General features: G+C 47.9%; 1 protein-coding gene across 1 annotated transcript; it reads left to right on the top strand.

Moving 5' to 3' along the window:
- Positions 1-10,380: 10,380 nt before the first annotated feature.
- LOC124684596 (ankyrin repeat and SOCS box protein 13-like) lies at positions 10,381-19,423 on the top strand. The gene is made up of 10 exons (XM_047218873.1): positions 10,381-10,470; positions 10,580-10,753; positions 11,472-11,603; positions 12,176-12,318; positions 13,136-13,237; positions 13,366-13,494; positions 14,443-14,544; positions 18,669-18,839; positions 18,923-19,002; positions 19,240-19,423. Exons 1-10 carry the CDS (start codon positions 10,416-10,418, stop codon positions 19,286-19,288), a joined length of 1,137 nt encoding a protein of 378 aa, XP_047074829.1. The 5' UTR covers positions 10,381-10,415; the 3' UTR covers positions 19,289-19,423.
- Positions 19,424-19,764: the final 341 nt, after the last annotated feature.

Raw genomic sequence — 19,764 nt, 5'->3', positions numbered from 1 at the left:
GGAGGCCGTTGACTGCTGACGTCATGCAAACTGACACGTGGCAGACGCCGTTAACTGTCAGTTAACACCGTTAACCGGCTGAAACCCCGTGGTAGATGGTAGGCCCACACAAGGCCTGGTCTAGTAGGTACGTGGGCCGGGCCTAACCTCTAAGGTTGACTGGTCAAAACTTAAATGGGCCGGCCCACTAAGGACGTGGGCCGGGCCGAATGCCTTTGTTTGACCGGTCAACAGGCAAACGGGCCGGCCCACTAAGCATGTGGGGCCCACTTTCATGTTACCGGGCCGACCCGTTTAGTAAGTTGGGTCCACCGTAAAGCAAGTGGGCTGGCCCAATAAGTTAGTGGGCTGGCCCACTAAGCATGTGGGGCTCACTTTCCTGTTATCGGGCTGGCCCGGTTAGTAAGTGGGGTCCACCATAAAGCAAGTGGGCTGGCACAATATGTTAGTGGGCTGGCCCAATAAGCATGCGGGTCCTACTTTCCTGTTAACGGGCCGGACCAGTTAGGAAGTGGGGTCCACCATAAAGCAAGTAGACAGGCCCAACAAGATAGTGGGCCGGCCCAATAAGCAGGTGGGGCCCACTTTCCTGCTAACGGGCCGGCCCAGTTAGCAAGTGTGGTCCAATAAGGTAGTGGGCCGGCCAAAAAATAAAGTGGGACCCACTATCCTGTTACCGGGCCGGCCCAGTTAGCAAGTGGGCTGGCCCAATAAGCATGTGGGGTCCACTTTCCTGTTATAGGGCCGGCCCAGTTAGTGAGTGGGGCGCACCTTAAAGCAAGTGGGCTAGCCCAATAAGTAAGTGGGCCGGCCGGTTTAGTTGGTGGTTCGGTCCACTACATAATATGTGGGCCTAGTATGGCCCAATAGTCTTGTTGGGCCGGCCCATCTGTGAATTGCTATGTTAACATGCCGGCCTGTTAGGAGCTTTAGGATTTTGCAGGCCAGCCTATATGTGATTTCGCTTAATTGGGCCGTTGAAGGGAAGGGAATTTGTGATAATCCAAGAATAATCAAAGAAAAGAAACTTGATTGTAGATAGAGGATGACATGCGGGTCCCATTTAGCAGCAGCGGTATCAACGTTTTAGAGGCGGCACGAGATCGAAAGAAAAAGGCAAATGGCCAAATATCAGGTACCAAAAATAACTCCAAGAAAAGAAGCATGATTGTACATAGATGATGACATGCGGGTCCCATTTAGCAGCAGTTGTATCACCGTTTGAGAGGCGGCACGGGATCGAAAGAAAAAGGAAAGTGACCAAATATGAGGTGCCAAAAATAAGTCCAGGAAAAGAAACTTGATTGCACGTAGAGGATGACATGCGGGTCCCATTTTGCAGCAGCGGTCTCAACGTTTCCAAGGCGGCACGGGATCAAAAGAAAAAGGAAGTAGCCAGAAATCAGGGGGTAAAAAAATCCAAGAAAAAAACAATTTTCATTCATAGAGAATGACATGCGGGACCTATGATCCTGCATCGTAAATGCTTGATCGGAGAGCATTGAACGAGATGGCGCGATCGAGAAAAAACAATGCTAGATAGGCTGCCATCTGGGCCCTACATCCCTGGGCGGTGCGGATTTGCGTTGACTCGGCCGGCGAACCCGAGAATTCATGATGCACCACTCCCGGGCCACCATACGCGATGTTTTGGACGTTTTTTGTCGGGCTAGGTGGCCTCAAAAACGAAAAAAAAAGTTTTAACATGCACCACAGAGAGACCAAAACTTGTCGACCATGGTTGATACGTCTCAAACGTATCTATAATTTGTTATGTTCCATGCTACTTTTATGATGATACTCACATGTTTTATACACATTATATGTCATATTTATGCATTTTCCGGCACTAACCTATTGACGAGATGCCGAAGAGCCGATTGATGTTTTCTGCTGTTTTTGGTTTCAGAAATCCTACAAAGGAAATATTCTCGGAATTGGACGAAATCAACGCCCAGGGTCTTATTTTTCCACGAAGCTTCCAGAAGACCGAAAGGAATACGAAGTGGGGCGACGAGGCGCCGCCACGCCAGGGCCGCGCGGCCAAGGGTGGGGCCGCACCGCCCTGTTGTGTGGGGCCCTCATGTCTCCCTAAACCTACCCTTCCGCCTACTTAAAGCCTTCGTCGTGAAACCCCTAGTACCGAGAGCCACGATACGGAAAACCTTCCAGAGACGCCGCCGCCGCCAATCCCATCTCGGGGGATTCAGGAGATCGCCCCCGGCACCCTGCCGGAGAGGGGAATCATCTCCCGGAGGGCTCTTCATCGCCATGATCGCCTCCGGATCGATGTGTGAGTAGTTCACCCCTGGACTATGGGTCCATAGCGGTAGCTAGATGGTTGTCTTCTCCTCATTGTGCTATCATGTTAGATCTTGTGAGCTGCCTATCATGATCAAGATCATCTATTTGTAATGCTACATGTTGTGTTTGTTGGGATCCGATGAATATTGAATACTATGTCAAGTTGATTATTAATCTATCATATATGTTGTTTATGTTCTTGCATGCTCTCCGTTGCTAGTAGATGCTCTGGCCAAGTTGATACTTGTAACTCCAAGAGGGAGTATTTATGCTCGATAGTGGGTTCATGCCTCCATTGAATGCGGGACGATGACGACAAGTTCTAAGGTTGTGGATGTGCTCGTTGCCACTAGGGATAAAACATCGATGCTTTGTCTAAGGATATTTGTGTTGATTACATTACGCACCATACTTAATGCAATTGCCCGTTGTTTGCAACTTAATACCGGAAGGGGTTCGAATGATAACCTCGAAGGTGGACTTTTTAGGCATAGATGCATGCTTGGATAGCGGTCTATGTACTTTGTCGTAATGCCCCGATTAAATCTCATAGTACTCATCATGATATATGTATGTGCATTGTTATGCCTTTTTTATTTGTCAATTGCCCAACCGTAATTTGTTCACCCAACATGCTATTTATCTTATGGGAGAGACACCACTAGTGAACTGTGGACCCCGGTCCATTCTTTACATCTGAAATACTATCTACCGCAATTGTTCTTTACTCGTTCTTCGCAAACAAACATCATCTTCCACACTATACATCTAATCCTTTGTTTACGACAAGCCGGTGAGATTGACAACCTCACTGTTACGTTGGGGCAAAGTACTTGGATTGTGTTGTGCAGGTTCCACGTTGGCGCCGGAATCCCTGGTGTTGCGCCGCACTACACTCCGCCACCAACAACCTTCACGTGTTCCTTGACTCCTACTGGTTCGATAACCTTGGTTTCTTACTGAGGGAAAACTTGCTGCTGTATGCATCACACCTTCCTCTTGGGGTTCCCAACGGACGTGTGTCTTACACGCCATCAATGGTGCAGCAGCAACCACGGCGTGACTTCAACTTCGTCGGCTATGCCAACTTTTCTTGTAGTGAATTTATCGGATCCCAACAAATACAACACCGATTACTTCATATGGATCTCAATCATGTAAGGCAGCTCATGAGATCATTGTATTGAAGTACATGGGAGAGAGAATACCAACTAGCTACAACTGAGAACCCGTAGTCTAGGGGGAACTACTCACGAACCATCATGGAGTCGAAGTGGAGGTGGTGGAGTCGATGGAGATGGCTTCGGGGTCAATCCCCGTCCCGGCAGGGTGCCAGAACAGGAACTTCTGACCCCCAAAACTTGTCTGGACGATGGCGGCGGCGACGGAACTTTTCATGGACGGGGGCTCAGGTTTTTAAATATTTTCGCGTCGAAGGGAATTTATAGGCGGAAGGGTGAGGTCGGTGGAGGCCTGGTGGCCCCAGACCACCCCTAGGCGCGAGCCAGGGCCAGGCCACGCCTAGGCATGGTCTAGCCCCCTTGTGCCCCCCCTCCGTCTCTCGTCTGGACTCCGTCTTCGTTTCAGTAAAATAGCAACTTCGGCTTTTATTTCGTCCAATTCCGAGAATATTTCCTGTACAACTTTTCTGAAATACAAAAGAACAGAAAACAGGGAGCTGTCATTGTGGCATCTTATCAATAGGTTAGTTCCAGAAAATGCATAAAAGTGCCACGAAGTGTAAACAAAACCTATTGAAATTGGTATAAAAAATCATGGAGCATAAAAAATTATAAATACGTTTGCGACGTATCAAATGCCCAAACGAATCTCATAGTAATCATCTTATCATGTATGGTCGGTATTCTGTCAAATGCCCAGCTGTAATTTATTCACCCAACATGTTATTTATCTTTATGGAGAGACACCTTTAGTGAACTGTGGACTCCGGTCCTTTCCCTTTACACTGATAAATTCATCCACTGCAATTCTGCTCTGTTTACTTAGTGCAAACATTGTTCTCTTTAATTAGTACAAACATCTCTTTTCACTCGATACGTTTAATCCTTTGTGTTCGGCAAAATCGGTGAGATTGACAACCTCACTGTAAGTTGGGGCAAATTATTTTAATTGGTTGTGTTGTGTGCAAGTTTCACGTTGTTGGTGACGCCGGTAGTGCGCCCTGCCACTGGTCAGCTAGCAACACCTTCAGAAGCCACGCATTTCTCCTACTGGTCGATTAAACCTTGGTTTCTTACTGAGAGAAAACTTGCTGCTATGCTCATCATACCTCCCTCTTGCGGTTCCCCAACAGTGTGAAGTCTGCGTTACGACGAGCACCATCACGACCCTCGGGGGTCATATATATTGGTGTTTCTGCGGCGCTCCCTTCCGCCCTCGTCGCCGCCCACCTCCTCGTCGGCCGCCACGCCGAGCATCACCACTCCTTCGTGCTACCGCCGCCTCCCTTGACCTCCTCCTCCTTCATCCGCGACACCGCGTCCTCGCCGGCGTTGACTTCGAGCTTCGCGTACCCTGCGTACAGTTTCCGGCTCCCCTGACCCCTCTACCTACATAAGTTGTGCGTGACTCCAACAAATACGTCACCTAGAAGGGCACGGTGGCCATGAGAGTCGTGTGCAGAACACATAGTAGCCTAGTCTCATTGATGTTGACCTCCATGATGCTGCATGCGAAAAGCGGCGGTGCTACCGTAGGTTCACGGAGATGCTACTATAGGTCGCCGATAATGCTACATTAGTTGATGGCGTGGCAGAGGTGCTGCAAACGACACACAACGATGGTACCAAAGGTGTTCATGGTTGCTTCCGATGGTGTTCTGTGTTGCTACATGCGGGACCATGTTCTGGAGATTTTCACAATCGTATGTTCCATGGATTTGCAACATAGGATTTTTTACCACAATTATTTTGCAGTTTCGCTACAATTATATAATAGTTTTGCTGTGAGGTCTGTGGTGATGTCTTCGGTGAGATCTCCGCCGCTGATGTCTCCAATGAAGTTGTTTTTGCTACAATTGTAAAAAAATTGTTACGAGGTCTCTGGCGAGGTGTCCGGCGTGTTTACGGTGAGGTCTCCAGCAAGCTCGGTATATTTCTTTAGTTTTGTAGACGAACCATTTTTGCTACACTGAAGTAAAAGTAGGGATTTTTCTGCTACCCGACAGCAAAAAGGACATGTGTCAGCACGATGATTTGGGGCTGGAAAATAATATCTCCCGAGGGACGCCATGTACTATCCACTTTCTTTTGTCTAAGGGTATCTCCAACGGGGCGACGCAAACGGACACGGAGGGACGCAAACGGACGCGGAGCGACCGTTTGCAACCGCGCGTTCAAAAAATGCGCCCGGAACCAGGCCCAGCGGCCCGATGCATAGTGACCGGGCCGTCCGCGAAGACGGAAACGCGAATCATATTTGCGTCTCGGATGCGTCGTGGCGGACGCTGCGCGGTCGCACCGCATGACCGCTCGCTTCTCCCACGGGCCTGCCTAGCAACGAGCCATAGGGACATATCGAGCGCATCATTTCCGCGGTCGTCGCTTCCGCGTCTGCGCCGCAACCTTCGCCATCAATAGCGCCGCTTCCTCTTCTGCACGCGCATTGGCGGGCGGTGACTTGACTTCTGCGCCGCCATCAATGATATCATGCCCCGCGCGCGCCCGGCCTATAAAAGGCCACCAGCATCGTCCTTGCCATCGCCCACACCACCAACATCTCCGCTCTCACCCGCACGTGCCGCCGCATCACCATGGGGAAGAAGAAGCACGACTCTGAGACGTTCGGCAGCGGCGCCAAGAAGGACAAACGACCGAACAGGCTACCGCTACCAGTCAACATGGAGCAGCTCATGCACGCCAACTAGACGGCATGACACCGCTGGTGGGACGTGCACCTATCTGGCGGCGGCCGACTTCTTAGCACCTCCGGGTGCCCGTCCCACCCGTGACTCTGCGCGAGCCAGAGAGGAGCGCCGAGATCCGGCGCAGGCGATGGTACCTACCGGCCGACCTCTGCGCCGATCCCGCCTTCGTCGTCGACTCCAATAGCTGGCACAGCTGGTGCGAGACCGAGGAGGATCCGAGGAGGGTGGCGGGCTTCCTCGGCCACCGAGACTTCTCGTTTGAGCGGCCACCGCTGCCTTGTCGTCGAACACAAGCTGCCGCTGCCACGGTATGCCACCGACATCATGCCGCCAGGTCTCATGGAGGAAGAGGGTCCACAATGGGCGCTGGAGAACTCGACCCCGTAGCCGCCACCTCCAACGACAACGAGGAGCATACCTGGCGAAAAAAGCCCGCGGCGGGCCCATCCCAGCCCGCGAGGGCACGATGAAACATACCGCATGTAGTGATATATTCCTCAAAAATGTATTGGATGGGGTTCAAACATGGCACCTCTACCCTCAAACAAACGGGCACCGCTAGGGGTCGGATGCCGATATTAGCTTCTGATCGGACCAATCGGCGGCCGTTGGATTGGAAGCACAGTCTCCGTACGATCTGGAAACCTAGCCGTGTTAATTTAGGTAGTTTTGATTAGCGTCGCTAACAGCGTGTCTGGAATTAACTACTCCCGTATCACCTCCCACACGCAGATCCAATCCAACGGATTGCTTCCAAAAATCTGCAGCTACGTGCTTCCAGGATTTGCAATCTCGGCAGCAAATCAATAATTTAGTTATCTCTTGATGGAAAGCCATGGAGCCAGAGTGCCAGACGACGTGAATCTTAATTTTCGTCCCATATCTTGTTCTACTATTGTTGCTACTTAATTTGAGGGAATCCATACTTTTAAGAAACAAAATAAACTACTCCTATTTCATATAACCATTTGCTTCCAACCACGAAACTTTGTTCGTATTGAAGAAAAAATATCACATAATCTTGCTTCGTTAAGTCGCTCAAGTCAGAATTATTATATGCCAATCTTTCATCAAGGATGTCTAAGCTTTATGAATATGCTTCCTTCTACTCACTGATACATACCCTTTTCTCCATATATAGCATATTTTTAAAATTCCTATAGCAGTACAAATTCTATACCAAATGCACAATTTATTTTAGTACGCCATTGTACACAAGTAGATGAACTCTCCGAAGTTACAATTTTTTTAGGTAATAAGCATCTTCGCTTCCTAGGTACATGAAAGATGAAATCGTATCTTTGAAGTAACAATCATGCTTCCACTGCTTGTTTCCTATACTGGTTCAGCTTGCTTTAAAATCCCAAATGGAGATTTGCTTCCATGGGATGAACTGGGACGTGCTTCTAACGGAATAAATATTTGCTTCTCTTGAATGGAGATTTGCTTCCATGAACAAATATAAATATATGTATTAAATTAAATTGCAAATTTTACAATGGTCAGCAATGGCAAGTGTTTACTTGCTTCCTGCACCAACACCAGGCTTGTATGCATGCGGCCGCCCTTGACGAATCACATACTCTCTGTGTACCTTGTTTGCTTCCATACAACAAAATGTGGCATATCTCTGTCGGTTTTGCCATCTGGGCACAATACTTACACCACTAGGTAATTGGTGACTATATGCTTCCTTCCGGTAGTTGTCTTGCTTCTGTCCAATTGGGTTATGCGTCCTTGCGGCGGTAGCCGTGCTTCCTTCACATGAGAGCCGTGCTTCTTTCATATTGTGGTTGTGCTTCTTCAGACACACGCCCTGATTTTGACCATACTTCATTGGTGGTCTCGTGCTTACTCAGATGGTGGTCGTGCTCCTTACAGATGGTGGCCATGCTTCTTTCTTTTGTGAACGATCTAGGTGTCGGATTGGCATGGATGGAGCAAAAGCTGCAACATGCATGGATACAATGTTAGCGAAGGGCATCACTCGGCAATGAGTAGATCGGTTGATTACGCGCGGCACCTCCGCTGCCAAGGTGAGCCAACGCAAAGGAAAGGGAACCAATATTCTACGTACGTGCTTGCAGGAGGACGTGCTCACCAGCCTTTCCATTGACGGCAACATGGACGATGGTTAGATAAAGGTTGGGCGGGAGGGGCGGCGATGTGAAGTCCCACAGTAGCAGGCGCAGCATGAAATCGACCCAGATGGCGCTGCGACCGCCCGCCCCGGCGTGCCCGGTTGCTGCTACGGCACCCAGCCCCGCCTGCACGTTCACAGCGGCCCTTGTGGTCGCATCGGGCGCTATCGCCACGCTAGGACGCGTGCTTGGCTCGAACGGCGAGGAGGCCACGTTATACTTCTGTAAGCATGAGGCGGCGGCGCTGAGGAGAATGGTATGGAGACGTGGTCGTCGGCGACGCAGGGAAGACGAGGTCGCGCGAGTCTCATAGGTCGAAAACTGAAGCGACACAAATTGAGGAGGGTTGCGGGATTTTTGGGATCGATTTGAAAGGTGCCAACCAGAAATCTCGGCGGTGGATGTGGGAACGTGCGATGTTAAAGGGCCCAAAAAAAATCTGAGAAACCTCCATGCGTACGGGCCATGTGATGGAACTGGAATCGGACGGCGTCGGATAGGTCCGATGTTTCGTTGTCCATCGGACGACGATAGATAGCATTTACCCAAACAATATCCCCAACCACCCCACCACCGATTTCTTGCTGTTACAAATGGATTTCGGCTTAATTTATCAGGATTTCTTGATGGGCCTAAGGAAACAACCACTAGGAAAAAAAGCACGTAGGTCAAACGTGTCAAATAGGGCCGCGTGCCAGCCCAGCAAACTTGGGGCCATGCTTGGGCCTTGAGGCTAGGCCCCGTGCTGGCCCGACATGGCCCGCGACTGGACGGGCCTTGGCGTGCCGAGCCGGGCCAGGCACGTGACACACTGGGATAGTCCATTGGCCAGGTACGACGAGGAGTAGGCGCAGGCGTTACATGCGCATTTTACTTTATATTTTTTTTATTTTCCTTTATTTTCTATGTGTATTATGTTTTTATGTTTAAAACCATGCAAACCAAAAAAAAGCATCGTGTCGTTAGGTTTGATTTCGATCATTTAAGGGTGTGTTCGGTTCCAGAATCTGTAGGAATGGGATGGAACCGTTCCGCACCTGGAGCCCGTTCTCGTGTTCGGTTCGGCAAAGGAACGGAACGAAGTGGTGAGAGAATATTCCTCAAATATGTGGAACGGCCTCGTCCGGCCGAATCGGTGGAATCGCGAGGAACGGCTCGCTAATGCCGAAACTAATCTCTCTCTCGCGCTCCCTCACGTAACCTCTCTCCCCTCTCTCTCTCTCCTGTGGTTCTTCTCCAAGGTCAACACCGACGCCGCCGCCGTCCATCTCCTCCTCCTCCGTGCTCGCCGCCGTCCATCTCATGCAGCCAGGCGCGGCGGCCTCGGCCAAGCGCGGCGGCGACCTCGAAGCAGGACGACGTCGACCGGAGCAGCGCGGCGGCTAGGACCTGGTCGGAGCAGCGCGGCGGCCGGCGTGGGCTAGCGGTGCGGCGGCGGCCGGCGAGCAGAGGCGGCGACGCGGCGGCCAGCCGGAGGCAAGCAGACGCAGCGGGCCAATTTGCCCTTTTTCCTCCAATTTGATTTACTAGATTAGTGCTAATTTGATTGCTAATTTTAAATTATTGCTAGTTAAATTGCTAATCCTAAATTAGGGGACCGTTCCAGTCCAGCCCATTTTAGTCCTACCGAACACCAGAATAGAATGGAATGGAACCGTCCCGTGACTTCGGAATGGAACCATTCCGTTCCGTCCCCTCCGGTTCTCAAACCGAACACATCCTAAATTGACGCAAATCGTGAACTAACAGTTTAAGCATCCATTTTACGTGGCCAGAAAGGAACGACACAGAGACAGAGTTTTCATCAGGCGGCAAAGCCTGTCGCGTACGCCTCTTGTGGGTTTCAAAAGGACCTCGCCGCCTCCTCCTCTCCCCCGCATTCCCAACCCATCGCCTCCTGTCGCTCCCCAACCAATCCACCATGGCGGCGGCGGCAGCACGGCCACCCGGCCGCTTCCCCATCTCCGATGCCGCTGGTGAGCGCCTCCTACCCTTTCCCTTTCCCTCTCTACTCCAAAGTCCAAACCCTAAATCGGCTCACGCTCACTTTCTCTCTCTCTACAGTCGCAGACTTGGCTGCCTCGATGCGGGACGACCTCCTCAACGCGGCCTACAACGGCGACCTCCGCCGCCTCAAGCGTACGCACGCGTCGCTCTCCTCCCGATTCTGGTGACTCATTGTGGGGGTTCGGCAGGCTGGCGTTGTTCTGATTCCATTTTTTTTGGGGGGCGGCGGGGGCGCTTGCAGGGCTGGTGCGGGTGATAGACGACGGCGTTGGCCGCCCCAGGGATGTGGTGGAGGCGGCGACGTCGGACGCCGGCTTGGGGGCGCTGCTGGTCGCCGTGCGCAACGGGCATCTGGAGCTGTGCAGGTATCTGGTACAGGGGCTGCGCGTGGATGTCGACGCTGCCGATAACAAGGGTCTGTTCCTTCCCAACTCCGTTTTAAGCAACTCGCCTTGTGCCATGTTGGTTGTTCTTCGATCGTAAACCAACCATTGTCTTGGTTGTGGTGCGTAGTTTGCAAGATGACGTGTCTAAGCTGCTGCCCGGCAGCTGCTTGGTCTGTCTGTAGGCTTTAGTTATGATTGACGAGTTCACTGGATAGACGTCTTGTTTTGTGTCTGTTCCTGGCAAAGCAATTTACACAAAAATTAAGCATGCATCATTGTCTTGTTATGTTATTCTCATTCATCATGGTATGCTTCATCGGGATAGGCCATGTTAAATAATGAAGTAGTGCCTATGACACGTAAGCATGTAAAACACAATCTACAGTCTTTTTGGATTGCTTGGATAGCTGCACTTACAAAAATGCCCCAAAGGTATCAATACAGGGGGACTGAAATTGAAATAGTACAGTCGATTCTGCATATTTATGGGTCTGCCAAAACTAGAAAATATTTCGATTGTTTGGATAACTTTCTTCTCATGTGAAGAAATCCGTCCTGATTGCCTCAGGCATTTCCACATTCTAGTTCATGCCATACCTGAATTCCGTGTATCTGTGGTTCCACACTTTGTAATCTTGTTCATCACATTTCTAAAGTCATGCTCGATGTAAGGTTATAAGATGTACATTGCTTTGCTGATCCTGAATTTTTGTGCATCAGTAAGCCCCCCTGGTCTGTTTGCTGCAGGTAGAACAACCCTGTTTTATGCGGCGCACAGTGAACATGCTGCTGTTGTCAAGTATCTTCTTGATCATGGTGCTGATCCAGACAAAGCTGATGAGGGCGGGATATCCCCTCTACATTGTGCTGCTGGAACAGGTCCCCTCTATTCATATGTATCTCTGTTTTGCACGTGTGCACCACACTTTCTTTCTTTTTGTTTGTAATATATTTTGTGGCCGTATTATGTTCTTACTAGGGTTTATTTGACCTTGTTCCAGGGCCATTTATATATATTTTTCCCTTAGGTTAGTATGGAAGTAGATTATTTTCAGTTTTGAAAGTAATATTCTGTTGACCTATCATTTACAACATCCTTAAATGTCATATGTATGGCAAGTTGTGTATTCTCTGAAGTTATTTCACACAACTTCATCCAAATGTGTCCCCTTGCTTTATTTGAACAGTTGCTGGTCCATTGAATTCTTATGGCCAGGCGAGTAGGTCTTGTTCTTGTTTCTATGGAATGCCGACCCTCTTTAGCATGATTTTTCCGAGAATACACCCTGGAAGGTGTACTAATCATACACCCTCTTTAGCATGATTTTTGTAGCCTATATGCAGAGAAACTGAGGTCTGCCATGAGCCAGATACAAATAAAGAATAAAGATTCAGGATAAAACCTTACCATCTTATACAATCAGTACATTCATATTGCTTCTTTTATGCAGGAAATTGTAAAATAATAGAACTGTTGCTTGCAAAGGGAGCTCATGTTGACCCGATAGCTGATGACATTGGGACACCACTGCTTCTTGCTACTAAGTTACGACTAGTCGGTGCTATGAAGACTTTGTTAGACCATAATGCTGATGTAAGCTTAACTTCATCGTACTTCTGCCTTAAGTTGCATGTCCAGTTCAACTGTAAACATGAATAAAGTTTGAATTGTTTGCCTTTTCTCCATTTGTTTGTTAACTGTATTGTTCTCATCCTCCATTCTAGTTACTGTTTGGTACTTTGTTCCCTTGAGGCTGTTTGGTTTTTGCTGCTATGTAAGTAAATATGTGGTCGTGGCTCTTTACAGCTAAATTAAATCTTCAAATGTTTATTATTACTTCTTTCTTTCCTGCTGCTTCTATTTGTCTAATTGTGTAGCTATATGTTATTCTTCAGGATCTCCTTGGTAGCAATTACAAGATATGGGAATACTTTGTTACTTTTGTTTAAATCCATATCATTGTTGTCAAGCTATTGTCTAGGTCATATCTTATAGTCCTCATTCTTACGCAAAAGTAATGCTTAATGTTCCATTGGAATCACAACTATTTTTCTTTCTGTGGAAGTCCACTATACATTCTTTCGTATGTGCATAGTTTTCAAATTGCCAATTGCATGGTGCACTTGCCATAATGATCGAATTTCCATCATGTCTGCCACCCCTATGTAAGTGCTATATGGAACCAATCTATCAAATAAAATAAATCTACTAATCAAGAGTTGACCAATAAGGAAGCTATTAGAACATGTTACTTATTTGTTTCCACAAATTGCAAGGTCACATGAGATGTTTCCTTCTTTTTGATTGAAAGCGTATATATATAAGGTTATGCATATTTACAGTTCTGTTTAATATTTTTCGCCATCCAGTTATTATAATCGAGACTAATGTTCTTCACACCTCTTACTAGCCCAACAAACCATATTTTCTGGATGGGTATGGACTGTATCCTATCACACCCCTCTTTCAGGCTGTAAATGTTTCAGTGGAATGCGTGAAGCTCCTGGTTGAGGTATTATACCTTTGACAAATCCTAGCATTGCACTAGGGTTGCTTATTTTTCCAACACTTAGTTTGGAAACCTTTAACTTCTTTAGTTATTCACATTAAAGAAAATGTGACATTCCTTTTATGTTATAGGCTGGTGCCGTCATCACCTCAGATTGTCTCACAGCTGTTTCACTTGAGTCTACAATGGTAGAAGGCAGATCAACTGAGTGCTTAAATTTCTTACTGGAGGCTTTTGCAAAGTGTGATTCTTCTAATGATGTAAGATTTTCCCCTTTGCCACTAGTAAACACAATCTGAAAAATGGCACTATTCAATACTTAAGTTGTGGAGCTTAAGTGTCTTGTAAATGGCTTTTCACACCATTTATTTCCTATCCATAGTTTGTTTTTTGCTTTCCTACGAAACCATGCACTAACCAACTCACCATCTGTCATTCTTGAATTTCTGACGAGCGTAACTTAGCCTAGACACCTTGTAGATGAGTTATGTTGTTGTGATATGTGGCTCCATGATTCCATGCTATATGCTCTTTTCTGTTTGTAGGATATGTAAATATACAATACATGTGGTATGAGATGTTTAGACTATTGATGTTTGTTGAGATACCGATTTTTGTTTGGGAAAACCTCCCTGTACTTCCGGTTTAAGCTACAGGCTGACAGACTGTAACAAATGATTCAGTTCTTTTTATTATCAATGTGCACAAGTTGCAGTTATTGATTGTGACATCCTTATAAATCTTGAGAAATTATATAGAAAATAGGAGATGAACTAGACTGTACATTTAAACTAGAAGAATATGTGTGACATCATCTTAAATCTTAAGATTATATAGAAAATAGAATAATTAACTGGGTTACATACACTAGAAGAATATGAGGTGTAATTTACGAGGAGAATATATTGCTGTTTGTTAAAGTTTTCCATTAGTATAGGGTCCAAACAGGCTTCTGGCTATGCCTATTCCTGAGGAATATTTATTACAGTACTGAGCATGGATGCAGGATGCTGTATGATTAGCATAAGTGCATGAATATTTGGAATTCTCAAAATTATGCTTATACAATCTGCAATGTTGATGTTAGCCAAACAAAACTATGTTTCTCCAAATATTTACATAACAATCATATGTAGTTTCTATACTATATCATTTTTTTCCATTCATTCCTCATGTCTCCATTTTATTTGATATTATTTATGGTTTAGGATAAACATGACAATGCATGGAAAATATCACAGTTGAAGTCATTTGGGAGTATAGCAGTCGAGAGAAAAAATTACTTTTCTGCATCAGCGTTCTACACTAAGGTTTGGTACTCCCTCCATTTTTATATATAAGGCCACAACGTATTTTGAGGTAGAACTTTGACTAATTGTTTGACCAACAAAATATAAGCTATATTTTTTTTGGAGCAACCGGCAGGAGCTCTACCTTTTCATTAAGAAGAGGGAAAATGACCAGTTAATAAGGGAAAGTGGCCGAAAACCGAACAACACAACGCAACATGCCGCTCCCGAGATCACGCACAACACGAGCCGACTACTCTTCCGCCCAAGCGGGAAAGGCGACACCCTAGAGCTAGACAACCGCATACGTAGCCACTGCTCCAACATTCGAACAACTGCAACCGACACACACCGGTCCCAAGATCGCGCCCTAGCGAGGCCGACGGCACTACCACCCAAGTGGCCAAAGATGACGCCTAGTAGCGCGACGACGAAAGCCACACAAGCAGCATAATGTCAGAATCCCAGAGCCGCCACTCCGGCGTCCACGCCAATCCCGAGATTATGCACCAACCGTGTCGACGCCTCCGCCAGACAAATTCCGAAGCCACCGCTCTAGCTTGCACACTGGCCCTAGGGCCACGCACCAGCTGAGTCGACGCCTCTTCCACCCAAGCGACCAGAGGCATCACCATGAATGTAGAAGAATTCCCGGAGCCACCGCTCCGGCTTCCACACCGGACCCGAGACCGCGCACACACCTGGCCGACCGAGAATCGGCCCAGCAAAGCAAGCCAACGCAGAGTGATGGAGTACTGGCCTCCAAGGCGACGCCCCCAAGGGGGAAGTGACTATGACGCCGCCGACGCCCACTCCGACCAAAGCTGGAGTTTAGGTTTTCACCCGGAGATTCCGAGACTAAGAGTCGAGGGAGGTGAAGGAGCTCCTCGACGATGCCTCCAACGAGGGGAGCGACGTCCGAAGACGCCGGCATCGGCTGAGGTCGATGCAGTGCTTTCGCGCGGAGTTCACCAAGCCCAAACTGTAGAAGTCTTCCATGCCCGCCTTGCAGCTCGTTGTTGCCAATGCAGCTCCCAGACCACCAGGGCACCTCCTGCCATGCTGAGCCTCGCCACGCCCTCTGACTTGGGGACGCCACCCTGACGTCCTCACAGCTATATGTCACCAAAAGTATACCGTTGGATTCATGTTTGAAAAATGTTTCTAACAATATACTTTTGGTGTCATATAACACTAGTAGAGAATAGGCCTTTGGTCAGGCACCTTTGGTCCCGGCCGTATCCTGGGCCGGGACCCAAGGCCTGGCCACGTCGCCCTCTAAACGCTACAGCGTACGACACCTATAGGTCCTGGCTTGTCAGGACCCAAATGTCTCGGCTCGTATCTCAAACTGGGACTAAAGGCTTTTGCGGCACGCAGCGCCTGCGGTACCCCTTTAGTCCCGACGCGTATCCCAAACCAGGACTTAAAGTCAAACGCTTCGTTTCCCGCGGAAGCCGATCGCGCGTTGCCATTACTAGCCGACGTCGAAATCGAGCGTCGTGCGTAAATCGAGCCACTGGCGCCGGTGCGGCCAGCCACGGGAATTAATCACCGGTGGCTGGCCCTGTTCATGTTCCTCTTCCACTGCTTTATATGCTCCACCATTCTTCACCATTGCCACACACTCTCTCCATCCTCCTCTCCTCCACCATTTGCAAAAGCTCTCTCCCTCTTCGTCGATGGAGCAGCTCGCGCGCGACCCGACTCCTCGCACTCGGGTGTACCCCCTCATGGCCGAAGGGATGGCGTTCAAGGTCACGGCCGTGCTCCGTGCAAAAAGGGTGGAGAAGTGGATCCGCGGCGTGAAGAGGGACTTTCTCGACGCCGCAACGACCAAGTGTGTCGGCTTGGACTGCGAGTTCACCGACCCTCGCTTGGCCGGTGACCAGCGCATCGTCATCCTTCAACTCTCGGTGGTGTCCAAGACGTTGGTGTTCCAGATTATTTATGCGGATGAAATGCCACAAGTTCACCGACCCTCGCTTGGCCGGTGACCAGCGCGCCACCATCCTTCAACTCTTAGCGGCGTCCGAGACGTTGGTGTTCCAGATTATTTATGCGGATGAAATGCCACATCAGATTCTGCGGCGTCGCTATCGACAATAATGTGAAAATGGTGCATCACTATGGAATTCATATCACTTCTGTGTACCTCCAGAAGGTAGTCCCGAACCCCACAAACAAGCCCATTCCGAGTCTATATGATTTGAAAAACTATACCATTGGGACAAACCTTGAGAAGAAGAAGTAGAATAAGAAGAAGATGGACGTCGCCGCGCAAGAAAAAGAAGATGAGCTCATTTTTGGATGGGCTAATTTTCTATTGAGCTACGAGCAAGTGCACTATGCAGCTCTAGACGCTCGCCTGGGCTTCGAGATTGCTAGGAGGCATTGGATGCTAGTTGGCTACAATAGCCATGTTGATCGTCTCAATGTTTAGAGATGATGAGTAGTGGTGGTCTTCTATATTTGTATGAACTATGAATTGTTTCAATATATATGAACTATGTGTCTTCCATATATATGAACTATATTTGATGATGAGTAGCGCAAGTCTTATATCTTTCAATATAAGACTTGGAAAGACACAATTCCGGTTTACAATGGTATAAGACTTGGAAAGACACAATAGTTCATATATATGAAAGACACAAAGTTCATATATATATATGAAAAACACATAGTTCATATATATTGAAACGATTCATAGTTCATACAAATATAAAAGACCACCACTACTTGTCATCTCTAAATATTGAGACGATCAACATGGCTATTGTAGCCAATTAGCATCCAATGCTTTCTACGAATTTCAAAGTCTAGGCGAGCGTCTAGAGCTGCATAGTGGACTTGCTCGTAGCTCAATGGAAAATTGGTCCATCCAAAAATGAGTTCATCTTCTTTTTTTTTGCGCGGCGACGTCCATCTTCTTCTTGGTGTACTTCTTCTTTTTTTCTCAAGGTTTGTCCTAATGGTATAGTTTGCCAAATCATATAGACTCGGAATGGGCCCTTTGGTGGGGTTCGGGACTACCTTCTGGAGGTCGTACAAAGAAGTGATATGAATGCCCTAGTGATGCAGCATTTTCACATCATTGCCGATAGCGACGTCGCAGAATCTTTGAGCACTTGTGTCACTTCATCGGCATAAATAATCTAGAAAACCAACGTCTCGGACGCCGCTAAGAGTTGAAGGATGGTGGCGCGCTGGTCACCGGCGAAGTGAGGGTCGGTGAACTCGCAGTCCAAGCCGACGCAGTTGGTCGTTGCGGAGTCGAGAAAGTCCCTCTTCACACCGTGGATCCACTTCTCCACCTTCTTGCACGGATCGCGACCGTTACCTTGAACGCCATCCCTTCGGCCATGAGGCGGTACACCCGAGTCCGAGGAGCCGAGTCGCGCGCGAGGTGCTCCATCGACGAAGAGGGAGAGAGCTTTTGCAAATGGTGGAGGAGAGGAGGATGGAGAGAGTGTATGGCAATGGTGAAGAATGGTGGAGCATATAAAGTAGTGGAAGATGAACAGGGCCAGCCACCGGTGATAAATTCCCGTGGCTGGCGCCGGCGGCTCGATTTCCGCGCGACGCTCAATTTCGACGCCGGCCAGTAATGGCGACGCGTGATCGGCTTCCGCGGGAAACGAAGCGTTTGATTTTAAGTCCCGGTTTGGAATACGCGCTGCGACTAAAGGGGATAACGCAGGTGCTGCGTGCCGCAAAACCCTTTAGTCCAGGTTTGGGATACGAGCCGGGACATTTGGGTTCTAACGAGCTGAGACCTATAAGTGCCGTACGTTGTAGCATTTAGAGGGCGACGTGGCTAGGCCTTGGATCCCGGCCTAGGATACGTCCGGGATCAAAGGTGTCTGACCAAAGGTCTGTTTTATACTAGTGACCCCATCATTCCCTGGCTGCTGGTCCGATTTGGCTGCTAGTATTGTGTGCTATATTTGTTAATTTATATATGAAAAAGTTTCGTAGGTTGGGTATTCTTATGAAGAAAATTAAGGTATTTGCAGGATTGATTAATACCTTGCACTAATATTTGTCCATCAGCAACCATTTTCAGATTTCCTATTCAAATGCTCACAAATTAGTATACTATTTTTTTGTTACTAAGCAAATCTTGCTCTTGTTGAGTGCAGGCAATTGATCTTGACCCAAGTGATGCGACCTTGTTCTCAAACAGGAGCCTTTGCTTGCTCCGCCAGGGCAATGGACATACGGCTTTGCTAGATGCTATTGAAAGCAGAGAGCTGCGGCCCGACTGGCCAAAGGCCTGCTATCGGCACGGGGCCGCTCTGATGTCACTAGAGGTGGGATTGAAGACCCCGTCGCTTACTTTATTAAATGATGCAGATTGTTTTTGATATTTCATTCATGAGGTTTTGCTCATCAGGACTACGGGGGCGCGTGTGAGGCACTTCTTGATGGCCTCAAGTTGGACCCAAAGAATGCCGAGATGGAGAGGGCATTACGGTATCCATCTTACCCCTTCTGCGTCGGAAATGTGTTATTTTGACTGGTCTTATGCGCTTACTTCAGGACAGGCATATTACAGCTGCTTACTAAAAACCTCATCAGTGCTATTATATTTGTTAGTACTTAGTAGTAGATCTGCTCCACGGACTCTTTTTGCACCCTTGAATGATATTGTAGTCATGCATCTGTGCCTACACCATTATCCAACACTCATTGATTGTGACTGATGTGCAGGGAAGCTATGGAATCTCTGAAGACAGCTAAAGGCACCAGGGCAAGATGAGCTTGCTCGTGCTGACGATAGATGGATAGATGAAGACGCCTCTTGTGAAACCGTCCTCTTTTCAAGTCAAGTAATGGCCGCTGAAATATTGTGAATGATTTGTGTTTTTTAAATGTGATGAAGTGTTTGCATCCAGATGTTGGTAATGATGGAAGTGATGTGTTGCCAGTGGTACTAGCTCTATTCTCATGCGTAGTCTAACTTGGAAGTGCGATCAGCACCTCGCACCCTTACCTTTGAAGTGATTGAACCACTAGCCATCTAGCTGCGTGCTAACGGGCAATTTGGAAGAAGCCAGAGAAGATGCAGACCCCGGCGAAAAAGCGGAAGAGGTTGTGCTTCAAACTTGAGATAATTACAAAAAACCACCACATATCAGGCAGTTGTTTTAGAAAACCACCATTTTTTTTTAAAAAAAAATCATCACCCTACGGTTACAGAAAGCACTGATTCATGTCCAATACTGATCTAATGAT

Source organism: Lolium rigidum, chromosome 1 (genome assembly GCF_022539505.1).
Source record: "Lolium rigidum isolate FL_2022 chromosome 1, APGP_CSIRO_Lrig_0.1, whole genome shotgun sequence".
In the NCBI taxonomy this organism is placed as follows: domain Eukaryota; kingdom Viridiplantae; phylum Streptophyta; class Magnoliopsida; order Poales; family Poaceae; genus Lolium; species Lolium rigidum.
Note: the sequence above shows the minus strand (reverse complement) of the source record. Positions and strands in the feature narration are given on the sequence as shown.